Raw genomic sequence first — 24470 nt, forward strand, 5'->3', positions numbered from 1 at the left:
AACACAAAATACGAGGCTAATCTTCTTGAATAGCAGGCAGTCTCAAGTAGAAGCATGGATAGGCTTATGTAGTCTCTATATAGTCTCAAGTAGAGTAATGTGGGCAATATGAGAATGGGGAATGGACAACAAGACTTATTTGTGCCTATGGTCCCACAGAAGGTTCTACTAAGGTAGAAGTGGAGGAATTTTTTGAGGCTTTAGAAAAAGCAACTGACACAATGAAATGAAATGAAACAAGCAGTGATAGTACAGTGGTAAAAAAAAACTCAACAAGCATGCAATCAGGAATACATATCTATACGTGAAGTAAAAAAAGCCTGAAATGTGGAAAGGCAGCAGGAATAGATGATATTAAACCCAAAATGCTCAAGTATGAAGATAAAAAAAAGTCTTGCAGTGGCTGCACTGCATAGTTCGTAAGGCCTGAACAGAGGGACAAATTCCAAATGGTTGGAGTAGAGCTCTCATAGTATCCATATACAAAAAAAAAGGGAAATAAAACTGAATGTGAGAATTACAGAGGTATTTCCCTAATCAGTGTTCCTGGAGATTTATGAAAACATACTTGAGAAATCACTGAGAAGGATTGTGGAAAGGAAGCTTGGTGAAGAACAAGCTAGGTTGGTTGGTTGGTTGGTTGTTTGATTTATAGTTTATTTGGCACAAAAACTACAAAGGTCATACTGTGCCATACTAAAGGTTACAACATTAGCATTTACAGAAAACTGTAAACAATATGTCTGTATAAGAATCTAGTTCCACAAAGCAGCATCTAAAGATAAAAAGAACTGCTACAGAGGGTACAGCAACACACAAGGTCCGAGGTCATTACAGTAGTGCAAAAATAGTTAACAATATAAGTTAATACATAAAATATGAACTAAGCCAAGGAATGCAGTATCTACATATATGTAAAATTATACTAGATGCTTTTATAGCAGTACAAAAATAGGCAAAAAGGGATTATTATATAATATGTATGGATGAAAATTAAATTTAGCAAGGTAGTAACACACTGAATTTAGCAATAGATATAAACAGAATTACTAGAAGGTACACAAATAGACAAGGTGTCCTACAGCACCACATGATTATTCAAAAAATAAAGTAGTAAATAAGATGCATACACAAAATTTATGTTAAGCAATGCAGTATCTACATATAAACAAAATTACTGCAGAGATTTCAGCAGTGCATAAATAGATAACAGTACAGGTTAACATATGTATATACAAAACAAGTCAAGGAAAGCAGTATCTACATATAGTAAGTTTACAAACATGATTATACTAATACTTAAAGAGTCAGAAAGGAATTATTATACAGCATATATGCATAAAATTTAAGTTTAGCATTATGGTATTTACATATTGTAAAATGCTAAACTTAAATTTTATGCATTTATGCTGTATAATAATTCCTTTCTGACTCTTTAAGTATTAGTATAATAATTGGAGTAAAACCAGGTTTAAAATTGCTTGGTATCTTTAACATAACTATACCCAAGTTAAAAATACTTTCTACATCTATATCTCCTCCTGAGATTTTTATTTAATAAAGTTATAACACCTTATGGTAACTCGTTTTGGTAAAATCCTTACAAGCTCTGCATTACTAAATCTTGGTATTTCTAGCCTGGCTCCCCACTGATGAGACCTCAATAAAGGTCGAAACCGGTCTGAGTAGTGGCCCCTTGCCTTTAATACAAAACATCATACATCCCCTTCTTGGAGATGTGTTTTGGCATTAAGGGTAAATATTAAGATTAGTGATCAGAGCTTGCTCCACTTCTACCACGAGTTGCCTTGGTCTTGCACTACCTGTGGGATCAGCTAGTCTTGCATAAATTGCAGGCGCAAACTTGACGTGTTCTCTGTTTGCTTACTTGGGAAAAAAATGGAGTAAAACCAGGTTTAAAATTGCTTGGTATCTTTAACATATAATAATGTTTGTTGTAATCTTACTATATGTAGATGCTGCTTTCCTTGGCTTGTTTTGTATATACATATGTTAACCTACTGTTTAATATATGCCATTTATTCTTTCAGCAGCACATATCTATTTATGTGCTGCTGAAACCTCTGCACTAATTTTGTTTATATATAGACACTGCATTGCTTAACATAAATTTTGTGCATGCATCTTATTTACTACTTTATTTTTTGAATAATCATGCAGTGCTGTAGGACACCACTGGCAAATTGCATGATGTTTTTAATTTTTTAGAAAGAATTAATTTGTACAAACACATTTGACTATAAATTTGTTTATATGTAAATACTGTTTTGCTTAACTTAACTTTTATACATACATATTATTCATTAGGTTAAATCTGACCAATTTTGTATTACCGTATGCCTTGATCTTGTATATTTGTATCACCCTGCTGTAGTTATGTTAATATACAAGATCAAGGCATACGGTAATACAAAATTGGTCAGATTTAACCTAATGAATAATATGTAGATATAAAAGTTAAGTTAAGCAAAACAGTATTTACATATAAACAAATTTATAGTCAAATGTGTTTGTACAAATTAATTCTTTCTAAAAAATTAAAAACATTATGCAATTTGCTGAGTTTGCTAGCATTTACCTGAGTGTATATGGCTTGGTTAGATAGGTGATAATTTCATTCCTCTCTCGAGTAAATTTTGACAATCTACCAAAATATGATGAATAGTGAGATGTGTGTTGCATTTTTCACATATGGGAGGGTCATCAGCTCTCAGTAAATGAGAATGCGTAAGGTGACTGTGACCTATGCAGAGCCTAGCAAGAACAACCTCCTCCCTTCTCTTTGTACGTTGAATAGAATGCCAGTGTTTAATTTCAGATTTATGTTGACTCCCACTGAGCAATTAGCTTTAATGTTGTAAGCTATCTCTAGTCTGTATATGGAACTTTCAAACAGTATGTGGATAAGGTATGAGCTGATTTAGCAGCTGCATCTGCAGCCTCATTTCCTTTACTTCCAATGTGGCTGGGAATCCAGCAGAACTGAATATCAAAATTAAGGATTTTCATTTTGTGAAACAAGTGTAGCACCTCATAAAATACTGGATGTGGATTATACATAGGAGAGGAGATAACCTGTAAAGAGCTCAGTGAGTCTGTATAAATTATACACTTTTGGTAGCAGTTTTCTTTTATATGCACAAGTGCAAGCTGAATGGTATGTAACTCTGCTGTATAATTACTGCAGTCTGGTGGGATCTGATATGAGATAATAATGTCAGGAAACACAACAGCACAGCCAACAGAGATATCAGTTCTTGAACCATCAGTATAGATAGGTAAGAAATCAGCGTGTGCTGCTCTGTGTGCATTAAACAATTGCAGGTAAATGGATGATGGGGTATAAGATTTCTGTAGCTGACAAAGTGAGAGGTTGAAGGATGGTGTGCAAACCTGCTATGGAGGAATGCTGTTATGTTTAGTGTAGCTAATGTTGTCAACATTTATACTAACAGCTTGCACAGTTTCTTTAACACACATACCAAAAGGATGTATAGCAGTTTGATGTGTGTAATATTGAGCTTCCCAATGCAGAGGGAAGATACTATTCCATGTAGGGTGATCTGGGAGAGATTTTATTTTTAGGGCATAATTAAGAGATAACTGTTTCCGTCGAAGTGATAGAGCCAGTTCATTTGCTTCAACATAGAGCCTTTGAGTGGGTGATGTGCAAAAGGCACAGCAGCTGTCTGTATAACCTGATGATGATGGATGGAATCCAACCATCATAGGTTACTCTGTCTTGCAGAACCATAGACTTCGGACCCATAATCCAGCATTGAATGTATAAGTGCACGATAAAGATGGAGCAATGAAGCTCAATCAGCACTCCACTCAGTAGAGGATAGAGTGCGAAGGAGGTTCAAAGTTCTTTTGCACTTTCTCTTAGTTGACGAATGTGTGCTAGAAATGTAAGTTTTCTGTCAAAGATGAGTCCCAAGAACTTGGTTTCTGTAGCTACTGGAATAACAGTATGTCCCATTCTCAGTTCAGGATCTGGGTGTTAAGTGCATTTTCGACAGAAGTGTACACAGACAACTTTTTCTGTTGAAAACCTAAATCCATTATTAAGAACCCACAGAGAGACATGATCAATTGCTTGCTGAAGTTGTCTTTCAATTACCCTCATGTTACGTGAGTGACAGTAAATTGTGAAGTCATCAACATATAGAGCATTGTTTACAGTGGGAGGAAGCTGTTCAATGATTGAGTTAATTTTAATAGCAAAAAGGTCACACTTAAGACAGAGCCTTGGGGAACACTCTGTTCTTGATAATATGGTCGAGATAGCAAATTTCCCACTGTGACTTGGAAAGTTCGCCTGGACAGAAAGTTTTTAATAAATATAGGGAGGTGTCCTTTGAGATCTAGGTTATAACGGTCTTTTAATATGCCATATCTCCAGGCTGTGTGATAAGCTTTTTCCATGTCAAAAAAAAACTGAGACAAGATGTTCTTGCTTCAGAAATGCATCTCTTATACAAGGTTCTAAACGAACCAAATGGTCTAAAGTTGATCGATGTCTACGGAAACCACATTGTGTACTGGAGAGAAGATTGTTGCTTTCTAAATACCAGAGAAGTCTGGCATTAACCATTTTCTCTAGTATCTTACAAAGACAGCTGGTCAGAGCAATGGGTCAGTAATTATTTGCTTGTGTTGGATCATTTCCTTGTTTTGGGATAACAATGATAATTGACTTAGGCCAAGAATTTGGAAACTCTTCCTCTGCAAGTATTCTATTGTATAATAAGAGAAGAAGATCTATAGAGGATGATGGTAGATGTTTTATCATTTCATAATGGATGTCATCAGGCCCTACAGCACTAGGGTGAGATTGTAGGAGAGCTCTTTTAGTTCTTCCTTAACAAATGGCTGAAGAATGTTGGTAGAAAAATTAAGCCTTTGTTTCTCTTGCTGCTCTTTCAGTATTAAAAATTAAATTCAGGAGAATATGAAGCTGTTGCTGAGATTCTAGCAAAAGTTTTTTCCCAAAGTATCTGCAATAGCTTTGGGATCAGCAATAACACTTCCATTATGGTCTAAGGTAGACAAACAATGGGTTCTATATCGGCCTTTCATTTTCCGGATTTTATCCCATACAATTTTTGGACTGGTCTTTGATTAATCGGTGTAGTAAATTGGATCCATGATTTTTTTTGAGTCTGATGTCTTACATAATGTGCTTTGGCTCAAGCACGTTTGAAAGCTATTAAGTTTAATGTGGTGGGGTATCTACAAAATATGCCCCAAGCTCTGTGTTGATCTTTTTGGTAGTCTGACATTCTGGGTTCCACCAAGGCTTTGGATAGATTGGAAACCAAGATGATGTTTTTGGGATGAAGGCTGTTGCTGCCTGGACAATGCGTTCTGTTATATATTTTCCCGCTTCATTGATAGGTGTTTGACTGATGGCATCAGCATTAAATTTTGCAAGATGAGAGAAAGTGTTCCAGTCAGCCTGGTCAATTTTCCGTATAGTTATCCGTGTGGTTGAACATGGTTCCTGTGAAGACATTGTGCAGAGAACAGGAAAGTGATCACTTCCATATATGTTCTCTTCAACGTCCCACGCGAGTAGTGGAAGAATGGAAGGGGAACAGATTGTAAGATCAATTGCAGAATATGAACGGGTAGGCATATGGAAGAAAGTATTGAGTTTATTATTTAAAAGGGAGAGGTTATTATTATCAAGAATTCTTTCAATGATTCGACCTCGTCTATTAGTGTTGGCACTACTCCATAGAGGATTGTGACCATTAAAGTCACACATCAAAAGTATGGGTTCAAGCAGTTGCGAGATAAGGTTATCAAGATCAATTTCATTTAACTCAGCATTTGGTGGTAAATAAATTGAACATACTGTAATAAGAAATCCCACAGAGAAGCAAATGGCTACTGCTTCCAGAGAAGTATCAAGTTGGACCTGATGGAAAGGAATATGACTGCCCACTAAGATAGCTACTCCTCCATGAGCAGAACCACCTCCAGTTCTGTCCTTACGTACAACAGTGAAATTCCTAAACGTACGGTCCTCATTGGATCTTAAGTTTGTTTCCTGTAGACAGAAACAGAAAGGTTTGTGTTTCTGCAATAACATCTTGATATCATCAATATTCTGGCGAATCCCACAACAGTTCCATTGTAAAAATTTCCTATTGTCTTGATTTTATTGACTTGTCTGGTTTTCGGGAGGTTGAGGGCTTACCTTTGTCAGATTTATATTTATCCACTGTTTTAGGGAAGTATGGACAGCCAGTGTCCGTCTCTTCCTCTGGTAGAGTGTTCAAAACATCAAATGTGTTAGGGTCAGTTGGTATGTTTAGTTTGCTTTCAGTGGGTACCGAGGTATCCATTTTTTCTGTGCGAGTGTCTGGTGGTTTATCTTTGAGTGATGTCTCCACCATAATTTTTTTGGCAGGTGAGTTTTCATCGAATGGGACTATTTTTGAAGTTGTCTCTGGAGTAAGGCCATAAGTCTTGTGATTAATGCACTCAACAGAGAAGCACTTGCGATCATAAAGTTCAGGTATGGTGAAATTATCAGATGGTGGAATAAACATACATGTTTGAGTTGCTGTTGGCACTTTTTTAATTGTTACTTTTTCAGCATAAGAGGATCGTAGAACAGGTGTAATTTTGTTCTGTTTTAATTTTTTGTATCTCTTTTTCATCTTTCCATTTCTGACATGCACGAGAGTAAGCTGGATGATCTCCCTGATAGTTGACACATTTAGCTTTTTTTCATAGCAAGATTTATTATCATGTTCTTTACTACCACATTGGGCACAGGTAGTAGAATCATGACAGGCAGTTTGGGCATGTCCATATCTTTGACATTTAAAGCACCTCAGCGGGTTAGGGAAGTACATTCTAATGGGACAGCTGAGATACCCTGCTTTTACAGATGTCGGAGGACTAGTTGTATCAAAAGTAAGGATGTGTTCTTGGTTGAGACCAGGCAACCATCCCTACGTATCAGGATGTGCCTCACACCCATCACTCCTCGATCTTTATACTCTGAACATATCTCATCAGGAACATCAAGGAGATCCCATTCTGATATCACTCCTCTACTGGAATTGAGTGTTCTGTGAGGTGTTACTGCAATTTGTATTCCACCCATTGTCGTTGCTCTCAATAGTTTCTCGGAATGCTGTTTCCACATTGTTTCCACAAGGATATCACTAGAACGCAATTTCTTGACAGTTTTGGGAGGTCCTGCCAGTCCTTCTAAACCTTTTTGGATAAAGAAGGGTGATATTTTCCCAATTGGTTTTTCACCTGTTGCATGAATGATTAAAAAGATTGGTACATTTATGTTAGTATCTGATATCTTTTGTTTCTTGCTTCTGTTTCCATATGCTGTATCTACAGTATCAGTACTTCGTTGAGACTTTGTTAGGGTCCCTGAAACATTTGAGGATGAAGGATTCATATTTAAGGAGTTTTTAGTTTGGCGCCAGAGCTCCCCACCCACCACTGAGCCATACATGAACGCCCACTACCCGGCAAGCAAAGACTGCGTTCAGGAGTGGAATGCTAGGGCTACCCCGGAAGCTATACCGGCACTGCAGCAGGTCTAGGATCCCTACCCTGGACCATGGGGTAAGAGACTTACTGCAACATCGTTGACCCTTGCAGGCAAGTCCACTAGCTGAATGATCCTGGCTGGGCCATTCAGGACTGCCCGTCTTGCTGAAGCAGGGGCCAAAGTAGTGCAAGACTACAGGATCCCCCTTTCTGGATGTCCACAGGTCACACCACAATGGCAAATGCAGGGCGTTGGATCCCATTGATGTTGGTCTGGAAAAAATATAGTGAAAAAGACTCAGGAGAATTAGAGTAAAGAATACGGGAAGAAAAGCAACGAAAAAGAGGAAGAATGAAAAGGGCCAGTACCATCACTGGGAGGTCCCCCTCCACCAGGAACAGGTGCCCCATATGGAGGGGAACAAGCTAGATTCAGAACAAATAGAGACTGTCAGGATCAGATTTTCACTTTACGACAAATAGTTGAGAAATCGTGGAAACATAACAAAGATCTGTATTTCAGTTTGCAGACCTGTAAAAGGCATATGACAAGGTGCCAAGAGAAAAGCTATTCAAAAATGCTACAGTTATATGGTGTCAAGGACATTATATCAAGCAATGCTTAGTCTTTATTTGAGTTGTAAGTCAGTAGTTTGAATTAAAAGTAGTACAGGAAGATGGTTTGATGGTATCAGACAAGGATGAACATTATCCCCACTGTCATTCATTATCTATATGGATCACATTATGAAGAAAAGCAGTATTAAACCTGATATCAAAACTGGAGATGTTAATCTCGGCTCTTACTTGATGTAGATGATGTTATACTTTTAAATAAATCTGCTATAAGTCTGCAAGATTCCCTGACTAAAGTGAATAACTGCTGTAATAAATTTGATATGAAAATCAGTAATAACAAGACAAAGACTGTGAAAATACGCAGAAACATTGAAAATATTAACTGCATTGTGAATGGAGAACCTACAGAACAAGTAAAACATTTCAGCTACTTAGGCACAATTTTTAGTGAAGACAGTAAATTAAATATGAAAATAGACAGCAGAATCAACAAAGCTGGTATGATAGGAAGTCAACTGAATAAATTTATATGGAATAAGAGAGAAATTAGTGAAAACATTAAATTAGCTGTATACAAACAGTGTTCAAATTAATTTTAACTTATGGATCTGAGAGCTGGATTAGAAATAAAACACTCGACAAAAGACTAGAGACTGCAGATATGAGAGTCCTGAGAAAGATTAGGGGCATGAACAGATGGCATCAATGGCAATATCATATTAAAAACAAGGATATTAGGAAAGAACTTGACATTGTTAGCATCCAGGAATGTGTTAGCGGAGCTAATCTCAGGTGGTATGGTCACTTAAACGGATTGGGAGAGTAAAGATTAGCAAAACAAGTATCCTCGGCCAGGTTGCCAGGAAAAAAAGACCCAGAGGAAGACCAAGAAAGAAGTGGACTGATACAGTAAAAAGTGCCTCAGAAGACAGAAATATAAGTGATAATGTTGGAGTCTTGACAGATAACAGATTGATTTGGAGGAAAATTGTTGATAGGAAGTTAATAATGATGTATGTTCTTCATGTAGTACTATCATAATATCCTATACATCCCTTGAGGGTACATGTCAGGAATTTAATGATGATGAGTTTTCTCAGTACGATTATCATCTACAAGAAAATAAAATAACTAGCTTCCAAATCAAGAATGATCAGCATGAAACTGAAATTACGGAAAAACTGTAAAACACTGGAAAACAGTTTACAAGAAGCAGACTACACAATTGCTCCTTCACAGTTAAAGACCTCATCAGGTTCAACCAAAATCTAGAAGTTAAAGACACACAGCATGACACCTCACTAATCACGGCATCTCCTTTCTGCATTGCCTCATTAAATGTACGAGAATTCCGCAGGCAGATTAAACAAGAAAATATATGGAAACTTGGCTACGCCATATCAGGTTTTTATTTCTCCAAGAAACATATTTCTGCAGATATAAATTCTTTAACAGACAGATATCCACTTCTTTCTTATTGGAGCTTTTAAAGATTTAAATGGGCTGGAGTAAGAGTTCTTATTCTTGCCCCCCCCCCCTCTCCTCCTTGGATTGTAATATCCAAAGGGATGCAGCAGAAGGGAGAATCTTGATAATGACTGGAAATACTATGGCTGTGTAATAAGGTTAATAAATGTATATGCTCCATCCAATGGAACAGTTAGATGAAAATTCTTCCAGGAATTGGAGCCATATTTATACTGTGTTCACTACATCATAGCAGCTGGAGACTGGAATTGTAATGAAAATTGCACATTAGACAAAATAGGAGGACACCCCAGGGTGTCCTCCTTACAGAGAAAAACAGTTTCCTTTACTACTTTATAAACACTGTATCAAAGAAAAGTGGGATATATACAGTTAAAAAAATGTCTTGACAATGCTCAATTAGTAGGCAATGGAGGATTGGCAATCCTAATCTCCAGGCTTACACTTACATGAATCAAGGTATTGGTCTTGATCAAATTTATATCTCTTCTTCCCTTCATTCAGATAAAACATCTTGACATCAACATGCCAGATCATAATCCAGTTCTACTTAAATTCTGCTGCATGGAACAAGTAGAGATCACTTCTGAAACCATGGAGACTTCCACCAAATTTTTCGTTGATCTTTTCAACCAAATTTCAAAACTCTGTTCAAATTGGAATAATGTTACCTAGAACTGGGATATGTGGCTAAAATTCAAACAAGCAGTAAACAGAATATGATTGAATGGGGAAAAGAACAGGCTTTCCTCAAAAGAGAAAAGTTGAAAGACCTATATAAAGAGAGAAGCAAGTTCGTAGAAACTAACGCAATGGTATAAAATGTAGCAACATCATTACAAACACTAGCACAGAGATAGAAGTGGAAAGGCAGAAACAAGTAGAAGAAAGAAATTTTAACATAAGAATACAGCAGCACTTAGCCAATGGCCCTTCAGCTGCATTCTTCAATAGACAATTCACTAAATTCCACAAAGAAAAGACCATCACTCAAATCTACGTTGATGGTGAGACATGTCCACCACTCAAGACATCCTTGACTCCTTTCAAAAACACTGCAAAATTCTGTTTGAAGACAATAGTACTGTGGGAAATTATAACTCTTGGAACATTAATAGCTTTCCTATTCATATCCAAGATGGGTTTGACAGACCCATTACAGCATCGAAGTTACCACAGCCTAGAAAGAATACCAGAAAAGAAAATCCCCAGGACTTGATGGTCTAGGGAAAAAACTTTACTGCAAAGCCTGGGATTTTATTCTTCCCATTCTAGTTATACTGTTTAATTCTTTTCTCTTGTAAGGGACACATACCAAGTGAATTTGTAGTGAGCCATACTGTCCTCATTCCAAAACCTAATAGAAATCACACCTTAATCAGCAGCTGGAGACCTATTTCTCTATCTAATACTGACTACAAGATATTTTTCTGTGTTATCAATAACAGGTTCAAAGTGGGAATGAGATGCATAATTAAAAACACACAGGTGTGTGGAGTTACAGGCCGAGCAGTAGAATTTAATCTGTTTCTCCTATGTGATCTACTCCAGTAAGTTAATACGAAAAAGCAGTCAATGCAGTGCTATCAGTAGACCTTACTCAAGCATTTGAGTAAGGTCAAGAAATTGGTATGAATTAAAAGCTGCTATACATTATCAAAGGAGCCTAAGACAATTCAACTTCTTTCTCTGGTCAAAAATTAGTAAGTTGGGTGACAAATAGAACTACAAGAGGTAAGAATATTTATACTTCATTGAGACAGGAGGAATAATATTGTATGCTACATAAGGGAGATAAAAAAATGTATCCCATGGAAAAGAAATAGAAAATTTTATATTTTCGGAAAGGGCCTAAAAAAGATACTAACTCTGGATCCAAGGTCTTCAAAACAAGGCTACACTTTTGAGATTTTTCTTATCCTAAAAAAATAAAATCATTCACTCTTTGACCCATTCTATAACTGGTCTGCTTAACATGTACTTATGTCTACCAGACTAAACAATTTTGTTTTTCACAATAACAAAATGTTCATCAGAGTCAGTTTCTATGTTAGGCCTTTATTTTCAAAATATAAGACTTCTTATTAACTTCTTTGGGACATATGCAGTGTTTTCTTATTTAGAATAAACTGTAGAATTCATCCTCACTGTTTCACTGGAGTATAAATATTCTTACCTCAAGTAGTTTTATTACAAGACACACAAATCATAAATTCATTACCAGAGAAAAACAGTTTCCTTTACTACTTTATAAACACTGTATCAAAGTTGAGCTCTCCATTTTACAGTTTCAAATTTCACCAATTTCTTTTTCCATAGTTATCCAGTGTCCTTAAGACAGAAAATGAAACTTTCCATTCAGAGTTTCCTCAAACATTCAATTAGAACATAGACTGAAATATTTTCTTTTATTTACTAAATACTTGTTAACAGTCTCAACTCCTCCAGTTTAAAGATTCACAGTTCTACGATTCTTTTTCAGAATCTTCTATTAATATTCTCCCAACTGTTATGTAACACTTAAAAACTTCCTAAGAACAAAAATTCTCCAGTCTACAGTTCACATCTGCTCAACTTTTATTCACTTTAAAACTTTATTACATGTTCTTCTTTTCAATATGAAATTCAATTTTAATCACCTCCAATTTCAAATCCTCTGTACACTCTAGTGTCCTGCACCAGAGAGAAAAGATCACTATCAACAATAACATAGTCAACAAGACTTTTCTTATTCCTTGCCTCTTCTCTCCATGTGAATTTGTGCACATTGTGCATTTTTTATGTTGGAACATGATGTTAGTAATAACCAGTCCATGTCCTGAACAAAAATCCAACAAGCATTTGCCATTATTATTACTTTGCTCTTTTCTCCAAATTTTCCCAAAATATTTTTGTATGTGTGAGTGATCTCTTTTTGGGAGCGATCTCTGGTCTGTGAAACAAACATTTGCTTTTTTTTTTTTCTAACCCAACTCTCAGATCCATATATTAAAATTGGTTTAAATGCTATGTTGTATACCATTGATTTAGTGTCTGGCTAAATTTCTCTCTTATCCCAAATAAATTTATTTGACTGGCTTCCCACCATACATTGCATATTGTATTGTCTATTTTTATATTTAATTTGCCATCTAATGATGTGCCTAAATTGATAAATAGATAAAATTTTACTTGTCTTATACGTTCTCCAATGAGAATGCAGTCCAAGTTTCCATGTTTCTCTCTATTTTCAAAGTTTGTCATTTCACTGATAATTTTCATGCCACATGTTTTTTACAGCACCTATTCAAATTAGTTAAGGAATGTATAGACTCATACCAGATGTATTTGAGAGTATATCATTTGCATAAAGGCTCATATTAACATCTTCAATTTTGATATCAGAGTTAATGCCACTTTTTTTATAATGCGATCCACATGGATGATGATAAAAGCAGACTGTGTGCACTGTTGTCTTATACCTGATGTTACCTCAAACCATCTTCCTGTACTCCCCCCCTTCAATTCTAAATACTTACTTGCAACTTAAATTTAGACTATGTATTCTACTACTCTGTGTACCTGTTCCATTTAGACCTTAGTGTAGTATTTTGAAAATGCTCTTTTGGCACTTGTCACATTTTTTTTTTTCTTCTTCTTTTTCAAGTGCCATCTCCTATTGGAGGTTGGCAACCAATTGGCAAATTCTGAGTGATCCTCAGCCACTATGAACAGTTGCTTAGAGCTCATGCTACTCCACTATCTGCCAGCCAAGATTTTCTTCATCTTCCTTGTCCTCTTCTTCCATTTAACTTCACTTTTAGAATCAATTGAAGTATTTTATATTTTTCATTACGAAGTAGGTGACCAAGAAATGCAGTTTTTCTTCTTTTTATGGTATTTAAAAGTTCAAGTGATTTCCCCATTTATTCCAGTACTTCTTGATTGGACATTTTTGCTGTCCAATCTGCTGACCTTTCTTTTTTTTTTTTGGTAAAAAACTTAAATACAGAGACTTGTTATATTCCAATGATTTCTGAATTTGTCAAAAAGTGAAAATATGATCCTGAGAACCCTTATCTGAACTGAACTCAACTTTGTCCCCAAATTTCTCTTTAAATTTTTCTAGTCTCAAGTATTACTGCATAAATTTTGCTTGGAACCACTTAGTAGAGAAATTCTCTGTAATTCTCATATTCAGTTTCCCTTTTCAGTAGTAACTATGACAGCTATACTTCAATCATCTGGAATTTGGCTTCTGATATTCACGTGACCATACCACTTCTAAGATGAACTCTGCTCACACATTCCTAAATGCTAACAATGTCAAGTTCCTTCCTAATATCGTCATTTTTAATATGATTCTACAATCGATGCCTCTAATTTTCTTGTTAAAGTTCACTCCTCTAATTTTTTTCAGATTTTTCATATATATATGGTCTCCACTGTGTTTGATCAAATGGTATACTGGACTCTAATATCCATAATTGGATTTTTTTTTTTTTTTTTTTTTTTTTTTTTGATAGAGTAGTGAGAGCATGAATGGTTAATGAGTTCAAGGAGTGGTATGATAGACTGTGTTTTCTAGGATGGGCTTCCAACGATAAGTCTTGTGACTCCATGGAGGCCTGAATCATAATAATAAATACTTGAAATATTTTACTTTTTCTATAATTTCCTTTTGAGAATGCAGCTGAAGTTACAATGTTTCAGTCTATTTTCATAGGCAAAGAACATAGACAAACCTTTTTATTACTGATTTTTGTACCAAATTTGTTACAGCAGTTATTCAATGCAGTTAAGAAATCCTGAAAACTTGCACTGATTTGTTTAGAAATGCATGGTCTTCTGCAGAAATAATGATATGCTTTATGGAGATGATGAATAAGAGTGGAGAAAGAGCAACCTTGTCTCACACCTGATTTTACATTAAACCACCTCCTATACTTCTTTCAATTCTAAATGCTAACTTAAAATAAACTATATATTATTCCATACTATGTTCCATTCACCCCATATAATTGTAACATTCCAAACAACTTTTCTTTTTTTCTCTTTGCACCGTCTGTGCTTTTTCTGGATAAATACTGATATTTTTCATGTTCAAATGTCTGTAGCTGTTGGCATGATTCACGTCAAAGTTTCTGGAAGAGAAAACATAGACACTGGAATGCAAATAAATAATTTACTAGCTGAAAATAATTATTTACAAGTCAACATTTCGCTACCTCAAGCAAGCATTTATCAGAAATAATTTAACAATACACACTTGGTGAAGAAATACAATGAAATAACCTGGATAACACGAACGATCATGTGCATGGAGGGCGACAGTGGCACCACAAAGGGAGTCACTGTTGCCAATCCTCATACATCTAATATCTAGGTAGATACCTAGTAATAGAGAGCACCATGTGAAGGTCAGAACATAGGTATCAACCTAGATATAAAATGTATGAGGATTGGCAACAATCTCTCTTCGTAGTGCCACTGTCGTCCTCCATGCACATGACTGTCCTTGTTATGCAGGTCATTTCATTGTGTTTCCTTTTCTGTTATACTTTTTCTGTTTTGGTAATTTTGGTTATACTCATTCATTACAGGTTATGTGGAGGTCTTCTCCCAGTGAACTAGCTTTGACCCTTAAGTAACCCGAATAATATACTTCTTATTATTTTCAATAATAAAAAATAAGTGAACAATAATAATAATAAACTTAAACTAGATAGTTTATGCTTAAAAAATTTTATGACATTAAATATTTATTTTTTTCAAGGCAAGTTATCCATGTTCAATAATATTCCTAATTTTTTTGAACTAGGTACTGACCTAAAGAGGATATGGACTAAATCTTTTGGAATATTTTATATATTTTCATCACAAAATAAAATAAAATAAACAATTATAATGGTTCTCCTCTATATTTTAATGATATATTGACTTACTACTTTTTTTAAATCCTGAGCAACTTTCTTTATCATATGTTGTAACTGCAGAATTAGCTTCACTGAAAATGCCACAATCATCAATGATCTGGCTTGCACTCTCATCTAATGATAAATCAGTTATTGCCAAATATGTTTGTACAGGCACATGTAATTGAGTTCCTAGGCTAGGCTCACTGGTCCTGTGAGGACAATCAGCTTTCTTCCTCACCATAACTCTGTAATATTTCCTGGCATGCAGTTCAAGGTGTCATGTTTAATCTCAATGATTTTCTAATTACCTGTAAAACAGAATTGTTAAAAAAATAAAATAAGGAGAGAAACACATATCCACCATGTTCATTATTATTAGCTATTCAATATAATTCAATTCTAGAAATTTTTTACCTCATCATCATCAAATTCCTGATATATACCCCCAATGGGTGTACAGAATATGATAGTACAGCAATCACTCAATTAGTGCACCTAATGCGTTCTTTAAAACAGGCGCATTAATCGAAAACGCACTAATCGAATATAATAACCTATGGGAAAAAGTATAATCCGTTCCTCAAATTTTTTTTTGAACCTTAATTTTTTTATAAAAGAATTAGGGTATGTCTCAGGGCCTAGTTAAAGGAAAACCATGAAGCTTAGAAAGACAATAAAACATATTCAGAATATAAATTTTATTATTCTACTTCTTAACAAAGAATTGAGCTAACATAGTTTGGAGGTCATTTTGTTTCTTTTTTTCATATAACCAGGCCCTATTGCCTCTTCTAGTCTTCTGCAAATTTTACTGCTTCTCTCTTCATCAGGATCAGTCTCTAAGCATTGCTGCTTAAAAACTTCGATTGTACGAAAAATATTTTCAAATTGTTTTGGTGAAATCTCTTTTAGCTGATTTAAATTTTCTTCATATTCTTTGGGATCTTCCCGTTTCTAAATTTAGCAGGTCGGAATCACTCAATTCTTCAGAATGAGATTTAATTAAATCTTAGACGTTATCATTGAAGGGGAGAAAGAAATGAAGGACGTCGAATTGGTCGCCAATACGTGAAATCACATGCTTTATAAATAAAATTTCCCAAACATTATACAAGCAAAATAGTTACCACTTTAAAAACTACAATGATCATAAAAGAGAAGTTAATTTTCCAACATATGATAATAAACAACTCATCCCAGAAGACAGCTTGATTACCTTATTATCGGAATGGATTCTCCTTTGTGACATGCGCAGAAGTATCTCTAATCTGAAGGCATACTATCGCAGACTATAAATTTTGGCGGTAAAAATTTGGAACATAGTATATATATATGGTGTACATGGAAGTAGTGTAGTATGCCATTAAAAATAACTTTGTAAAATGTTTTAAATCGGTAACTAAATTATTTCATTCTGGTGAGTGATTTTTAAAAATAGTTAACCATAAAAATGTATAGATAGAAAATTTTTAAAATCTGTAACATTTATTTTTAAGATGTATATAGGCGCACTAATCGGGGGGGGCATTAATCGAGGGATTACTGTACTACATGAAAAATTACATCATTACTAACTTCCTATCTTCAATTTTCCTCCAAATCAGTCTGTTACCTGTCAAGACTCCAACATTATCAGTCTTATATTTCTATCTTCTAAGGCACTTTTTACTGTATCAATTACTTTACTGTACCTCTTGCTTGGTCTTCCTTTGGATCTTTTTTCCTGCCAACCTGGCAGAGACCACTAGTTTTGCTAATCTCTCCTCTCCATTTCTGTTTAAGTGAACATACCACCTGAGATTAGCTCTGCTAATGCATTCCTGGATGCTGACAATGTCAAGTACTTTACTAATATCCTAGTTTTTAATATGATATTGCCATTGATGCCATCTGTTCATGCCCTTAATCTTCCTCAGGACTCGCATATCTGCAGTCTCTAGTCTTGTCAAGTGTTTTACTTCTGACCCAGTTCTCAGATCCATAAGTTAAAATTGGCTTGAATACTGTCTTGCATTATTTAGGCCTATTAATTTTTTCTATTTCCATATTTATTTTACCATCTTCACTAAAAATCATGCCTAAGTAGCTGAAATGTTTTGCTTGTTCCATAGGTTCTCCATTCACAATGCAGTTGATATTTTCAATGATTCTGCCTATTTTCAATGTCTTTTTATTGCTGACCTTCATACCCTATCTATTACAACAGTTATTCACTTTGGTCAGGGAATCTTACAGATTTGTAGTGGATTTATTTAGAAGTATAACATCATCCGCATAAAGCCCAGAGCTGAGATTAGCATTTCCAATTCTAACATCAGGTTTAATATCACTTTTCTTCATAATGTGATCGATATAGATAATGAATAACAGATGGGATAAAGTACATCCTTGTCTGACACCAAATTTAACATTAAACCACGGTCTGTACTTTCTTCAATTCTAACTGCTGACCTACAACTCAAATAAGGACTGAGTACTGCTTGATATAATGCCCCATTTACACCATATAACTCTAGCATTTCGAATAGCTTCTCTCTTGGAATCTTGTCATATGCCTTTACCAGGTCTACAAAACTTTAATACAGATCTTTGTTATATTCCCATGATTTCTCAACTATCTGTCGTAAAGTGAAAATCTGATCCTGACAGCCTCTATTTGACCTGAATCCAGCTTTTTCTTCACCAAGCTTCTCTTACACAATCCTCAACCATTTCTCAAGTATACTTGCATATATCTTACCAGGAACACTCAGTACAGAAATACCTCTGTAATTCTCAAATTCAGTTTTATTTCCTTTTTATGTATAGGTACTATGAGAGCTCTACTCCAATTCATTCCTCTCCAAGCCATCTGAACTTGCAGTGCAGCCATTGTGCGACTTTTATACCTCAATACTTGAGGTATAAAAGGAGGATGATATTTCTGGTCAAATATCATCTACTCCTGCTGCGTTTCCACATTTTAGGCTTTTGATGGCTTTTTCTACTTCAAGTATGAATATGTATTCCTGACTGCATGCCTGGTCAGTGTTTTTTACCACTGTACTGTCACCACTGCTTGTTTCATTTAACAATTTTCTGAAGTAATTACTCCATACTTAAAGAATATCTTTTTCTCCTGTTTTCATGTCACCTTTATCATCTCTAATTTCTTTTACACCACTCTTTCCTCCATTTCTTTGCTTCTTCAACAATCTCCAGAATATCATGCCACCTTCTTAACATTTATTTTCTATGTTCTTACCAAAGTCCTCGCATGACTTTTGTTTAGCTAGTTTTACACTGTCTTACACTGTCCTATGGCCAACATTGAGTTCTGATTTTTCTATCCTTAAAGACAACCTCACCATATGCCTCTCTGGCTGAATCAATCAGTGTTTTCTTCATAGCTTGCAAATGAATTTCAAAGGCTTGCGTCCTGTTCTCAAATGCTTTCATTTATTCTTCAATGATGTTTGTGTATTTTTGTCTACAGTTCACATTTGAGAGATGCCCAACTTTTATTCACTTTAAAACTTTCTTACATGTTCTTCTTTTCAATATGATATTCAATTTTATCCTGCTCGTGACTAAATGGTCACTTCCAATTTCAAATCCTCTGTACACTCTGGTGTCCTGCACCAGGGAGAAAACATCACTATCAATAATAACATATTCAATGAGACTTTTCTTATTCTTTGCCTCTTCTCTCCATGTGAATTTGTGTACATTTTTATGTTGGAACATTGCTAATAATAACCAGTCCATGTCCTGAGCAGAATTCCAACAGGTATTTGCTATCATTATTAGCTTTGCTCTTTTCTCCAAATTTTCCCAAAATATTTTTGTATGTCTGACAATCATCTCCTACTCTACTATTTAGATCTCAAACAAGGACCAACTTTTCCTTTTTCATTGTGTCAGTTGCTTTTTCTAAAGCATCAAAAAATTCCTCCACTTCTATCTTAGTAGAACCTTCTGTGTGACCATAGGCACAAAAAAAAGTCTCATTGTCCAGTTCCCCATTCTCATATCTGCCCACATCACTCTACTTGAGACTGTCTGCCATTCAAGAAGATTAGCCTCGTATTTAGTGTTGAATACTATGGCTACTCCTTTTCCTTGACTGTCATTGCCTGAATATAACATTTTGTATTTATTGCTCAGAAAGATCTCACCGGTTTTTGCCTTTTTTGTTTCAGTCAACCCTATTATGCCGATCTGGTACTTATCCAGTTCCTCAGCTATCCCCATCTCTTTGCCATTTAGGCTTCTTATGTTGATAGTACTGATCTTGAACTCTGGTGATGTTGAGTTGGGGTGTGCTTTCAGACTTGTTCCAGTAGCTGACTTTTTGCTGTTTGCTCTGGTGAAAACAATGGGGGTGTTGTTTAATCGGATGACGCCCCAGCCGGCATGAAATTCTGTCATGTTGTACCATCATTTTTTATTTTGGTTTAAGCCAAGAAGAATACAATTTGGTTGGTGAAATCCCAAATTGCCAGCCCATCCTCATTCGTTCAGTATTTCTCAGGGTGCACCTGAGAAAGTGAGGATTGGACATTAGGTCAGAAGCCCTGATCGGTTCTCCGCATTCCTTTAAAGGCTATGTGGAGGTCTCCTCTCAGTTATATAGCTTTGACCCTTAAGCACCCCCCCCCCACAAATGGCAGTAGGTTTACAGAAATATCATCATGTGACTAAATTATCATAATGATTTTGTTCTTAACAAGAATGAAAGATAGAATAGAAAGATACTGTATATATATATATATATATATATGTTTCTGAATTCAGAAAGGATGTGTATAGAACATAATGGGATCCCAGAAAAGAATAGCTTGTGGAATGGCATGGGATATATGCTATCTAAGATAATATATTATTAATGGTAGTCTTTACCTATCACTTTTATTAGAAAATAAAGCTTTCAAACTCTGCTCAAAAGTATTTTACATTACTTAGTTACAGAAACAGAACAGAGATTTTGCAGTCAAGAGAGAAATGTTTAATATAAGAATATATACTCAGGTGCACAAAATGGTGGTAGTCCTGAAACCATTGGGTATATTATGCATCCCAGTGCCCACAAATCAGAACTAGAAGAAGCACTTTTTACCTTGGGTTTATTATATGTTAAAGATACCAAGAAATTTTATACTTGGTTTTAATCCTTTTCCCAAGGGAGCAAAACAATGTTTTACGTGTGAAATAGATTCATGTCAGAGCTACTTGTATATAGAGGCTAATGACTTCATATCACTGCTTTAGTATATATCCCATAATGCAAAGCACAACACTCCCCCCCCCTTTGGACATGTATAATGCAATGCATAATGGAAAGGGCCCAGACTGGTTTCAACCTTCATTGAAGTCTCATCAGTGGGAGCCAGACCTGGGGGAGATACCAAGGTAACAACAACAATGTTACTGGCTTGCTGGGTGAAGCATAAAATGCTTTTGTTTTCCCCTTTGTATGTGTCGAGAAGCTTGATTTGGGGAGGGGGAGATTGTGAGCTTTATGCTCACACATTCTGAACTATGAGATTAGCTCTGTTCTGCTGAGAGCAGGATTGCCTTGGGTCTTTTATGTTTGTGATAGTCATTTTCACTATAACTGGAAGCTTGTCTGATTAGTGGGTTGAAATGAGAGTGTGCCTTGCTGAAGAACTTTTCTGCATGGTTGCGAAGGAAGGAATGGATGATGGAGTTCCGTTTCTCTGTGGATCTGCATGTTTCTGACGAACCATAGGGCATCTAGGATCATCTGCTGGCACTTGTTTTGTATCCTCTGCAGTTTCAAGATGTTGGATTTGGATGTGTGACTCCATGATAGGGATGCATATGTGATTACTGGTCGTATTACCATCTGATATAGTAGCAGCTTGTTGCGTGTATCCAATTTGCTGTTGCAGTTGATCAGGGGGTACAGTTGGGCTATGGTTCTGGATGTCTTTGTGCCTATGAGCTTGATGTGGCTGTTGAAATTTAGTTTTTTGTCTAGCTATACTCCAAGGTATCTGGTTTCTGTCTGCCATGGTATCTTTTTTCCAAGGAGTTGAATGTCATCTTGGATAAAGGCTTTGCGTCTGGTGAATACTATAGCTGAGCTTTTGTGGGGGTTTACTTGTATCCTCCATCTGAGAACCATTTCTCTAGCTTTGTGATAGGTTCCTGGAGATGACTGATCGCCAGGTGTGGGCGGAGAGATCTTGTCATTATGGCTGTGATGGTAGTCCTCGGGTTTTGTGGGATGTCGGCCACGTAGATTGTGAAAAGTAGGTGAGCCAGCAGGGATCCCTGTGGTATTCCTGCCAGGATTTTGCGCCTAGTTGAGATGGTACCATTTATTTTTATCTGCATGGATCTGTCAGTGAGGTATGATTTTATTAGCCGGATGAGGTTTGTTGGTATGTTAGCCTGTATGAGTTTGTAGAGTAGGCCTTGATGCCATACCTTGTCAAAGGCCTTGGCAGCATCCAGAAAGACCGCAGCTGTGTGCAGGTTCCAGTTGTATCCCTGTGTGATGTGTTCCATTAGTCAGTGTATTTGTTGCGTCGTAATGTGTACACGGCAGCAGCCAAATTGTTCGTTTGGTATTATTCCTAATTTGTCTGATTTTTCTTGTAGTCTTGAGAGGATGATTTTTTCAGCAATCTTTCCTAGGTTGGATAGCAGGCTGATAGGATGGTAGCTTTGCGGAAGTTGTGGATTGTTTCCTGGCTTTTTTATTGGTACGATGTCGGCAGCTTTCCCTGCAGCGGGGAAGTGTTGTATCCTTAGTACAACACTTCCCCACTGCAGGGGAAGTGTTGTATCCTTAGTATTGCATTGGTTATGTTAACCAGGTGCACAATAGCCTTTCGAGGAAGCAGTTTGATGATTCTGTTCGTAATTCCATCTGGACCTGGAGCTTTTTTGTTGTTTAGATGTTTTATGATGTTGGTTATTTCCATTGGAGTAGTGGGAGTGATGCTGTCTGGCTTGTCCATGGTCAGTCTTAAGGTATGCTTGACCTGGTGGTGGATTTTATAAATGTGGGTGATGTTTATGTTGTCATATGATGGGCTGCATTGTTTTTTCTAGGTTGTCTGCTATTGCTTCTGCTTTTTCTGTATCAGTGTGTGCAGTTCCATGTGCAGTTTGCATGGGGGTAGTGTTGCGTTTGGTGCGCAGGGTCTCCAGAAATTTCCATATTGTGTGATCTTCTCAGTTGGGTGATGACAGTTTATTTTCCCAGTCCTGATTCCCGTGGTTTTGAAGTGCTTTTCTGACTTGGTTGTTCAAGTTGTTCAGAGTTTTCTTGTCTTGTGGGGCTCATGTTGTGGTAGCTTTTCCTGGCTTTGTTTTTTGTTCCGATTAGATCCATGATGTTTTCAGGGAGCCATCTGGTCGGGTGGTTGGTTGTGGTTTTAGTGACTGCATCTAGTGCTTTTTTTAATTTGGTTTGTTAGATTGCTTACTGCTTCATTTATTTCTTCTTTTTTGTGGATGATGGGTGCAGGGCCAATGTATTCTGGTAGGATTTTGGCTAGCCTGTCCCATGATATGAAGGTGTGCGGGGAGCCAGTTGGTCTTGCGTGCAAAGTTTGATCTGGATTGGGTTGTGGTCAGATGTTAATTCATTGATTGTCTCTACTTGGTACTGGTAACTGATGTTTCTAAGGATAGCTATGTCGAGTACATCTGATCTGCCATGAGGGCTGTAATGAGTGTTCTCGATGGGTCCTGCTACCACAACTGAGTTGAGTGTTGGGTAGTTGTGTAGTGTGCGGCCATTTCTGTTGTTGGTGGTGCTGAACCAGGCTGCGTGCTTGGCATTTAAGTCTCCTGCTATGATGATGGAGTCTGTGGTGCCAAGGATGGCATCCAGATCTGCTGTCAGTAGAGGATTGCTTGGTGAGCTGTAGTCGGAATATATCTTGAGGTTTCCTGCATTGTTTGTGTGGACTAGGATTCCTGTAATCTCCAGGTTGGTGGTCTGTGGGTTGGATATGGCATTGTGGTGGAGGTACGGCTGGATATAGATGGCAGTGCCTTCCCCTCTGATGCTGAGTCTGTCCATTCGGTACATTGTGTATCCTCTCACTTTTGGGTTGTTAGCAGGTCTCAGGTGGGTCTCGTTGATCAGCATTATGTCAGGGTTGTGTCTGAGTGCAAATTCTTGTAGTTCTAGTGTCTTGTAGGTGAGGCCGTTGGCGTTCCAGGCGGCTGGCTATCAGGAGTGAGTTGGGTTTTACTTTACTTTTATTCATTGTTGAGTGCTGTCAGAATGGAATGGGTACCTTGAAGGAAATTCTTCATGGAGGATGGCATAGGATTTGTTCTGCTGAATTCCTGAATCATGGTAGCTGGTGAAACAGTTAGAACTGATGTAAGGTTGGAGCTTGTAAATTCGTTGGAGGAAGTATTCTTGGATAGTGCAGCCTCGGCATATGTTTTGGTCCTGGTTTCAGGTTGATTTCCTTTCTGAGTTGTCAAGGTGGAGATTATTTGAACTGGATGGTGATCTGCACAGTTGCCCGGAGTGTCACTGCTGGGTGGTGGATGAGCGGTTTTGTGGGTGTGCTATGCATATTTTATAGTTGACAGGGTGAGGACCTCCGCAGTTTGCGCACTTAGCTGGCGTAGATCTTGGCTTGGTGTATATGATGGTCTGGTGGCCTTCGCCACATTTTAAGCACCTGAAGTTGGCCCAGCATAGTTTTTGGGCATGCCCAAACCGCTGACATCTGTGGCACTGTCCTGCTGATGCTCTCTTTCTTAGAGGTTCGGTAGTAATTCTGAGGCCGAAGACAGCAGTCAATTCATATATTTGCTTCTTGGTGTTATCAATCTCCACAAGTACTAAAGGCATTGGTCTTTTATCAGACCTGAGCATCATGCTGATCTTTGATTGCGGTCAGGCTTTGGTTGCTTAGATCAGCAGAGATTTCTTCTGGGGTGATTCCTTCTGTGACACCGCATATCACC

At 36.8% G+C, this 24470-nt stretch overlaps 1 protein-coding gene across 2 annotated transcripts in view; it reads right to left on the reverse strand.

Annotated features, from left to right (window-relative positions):
• LOC150104679 (E3 ubiquitin-protein ligase SHPRH) overlaps window positions 1–24470 on the reverse strand; it is a 674750-nt gene that overhangs the window by 611218 nt on the left and 39062 nt on the right. For both annotated transcript variants that reach the window (XM_090395874.1, XM_090395873.1), the window contains exon 2: window positions 15546–15826. In XM_090395874.1, the coding sequence (XP_090252000.1) occupies window positions 15546–15759 (214 nt within the window). In that variant the 5' untranslated portion in view covers window positions 15760–15826. The remainder of the gene's footprint in view (window positions 1–15545; window positions 15827–24470) is intronic.

The sequence above is a fragment of the Typopeltis vanoorti genome, chromosome 7 (genome assembly GCF_054136105.1).
Source record: "Typopeltis vanoorti isolate ZY-2024b chromosome 7, IOZ_Tvanoo_1.0, whole genome shotgun sequence".
Lineage (NCBI taxonomy): Eukaryota > Metazoa > Arthropoda > Arachnida > Uropygi > Thelyphonidae > Typopeltis > Typopeltis vanoorti.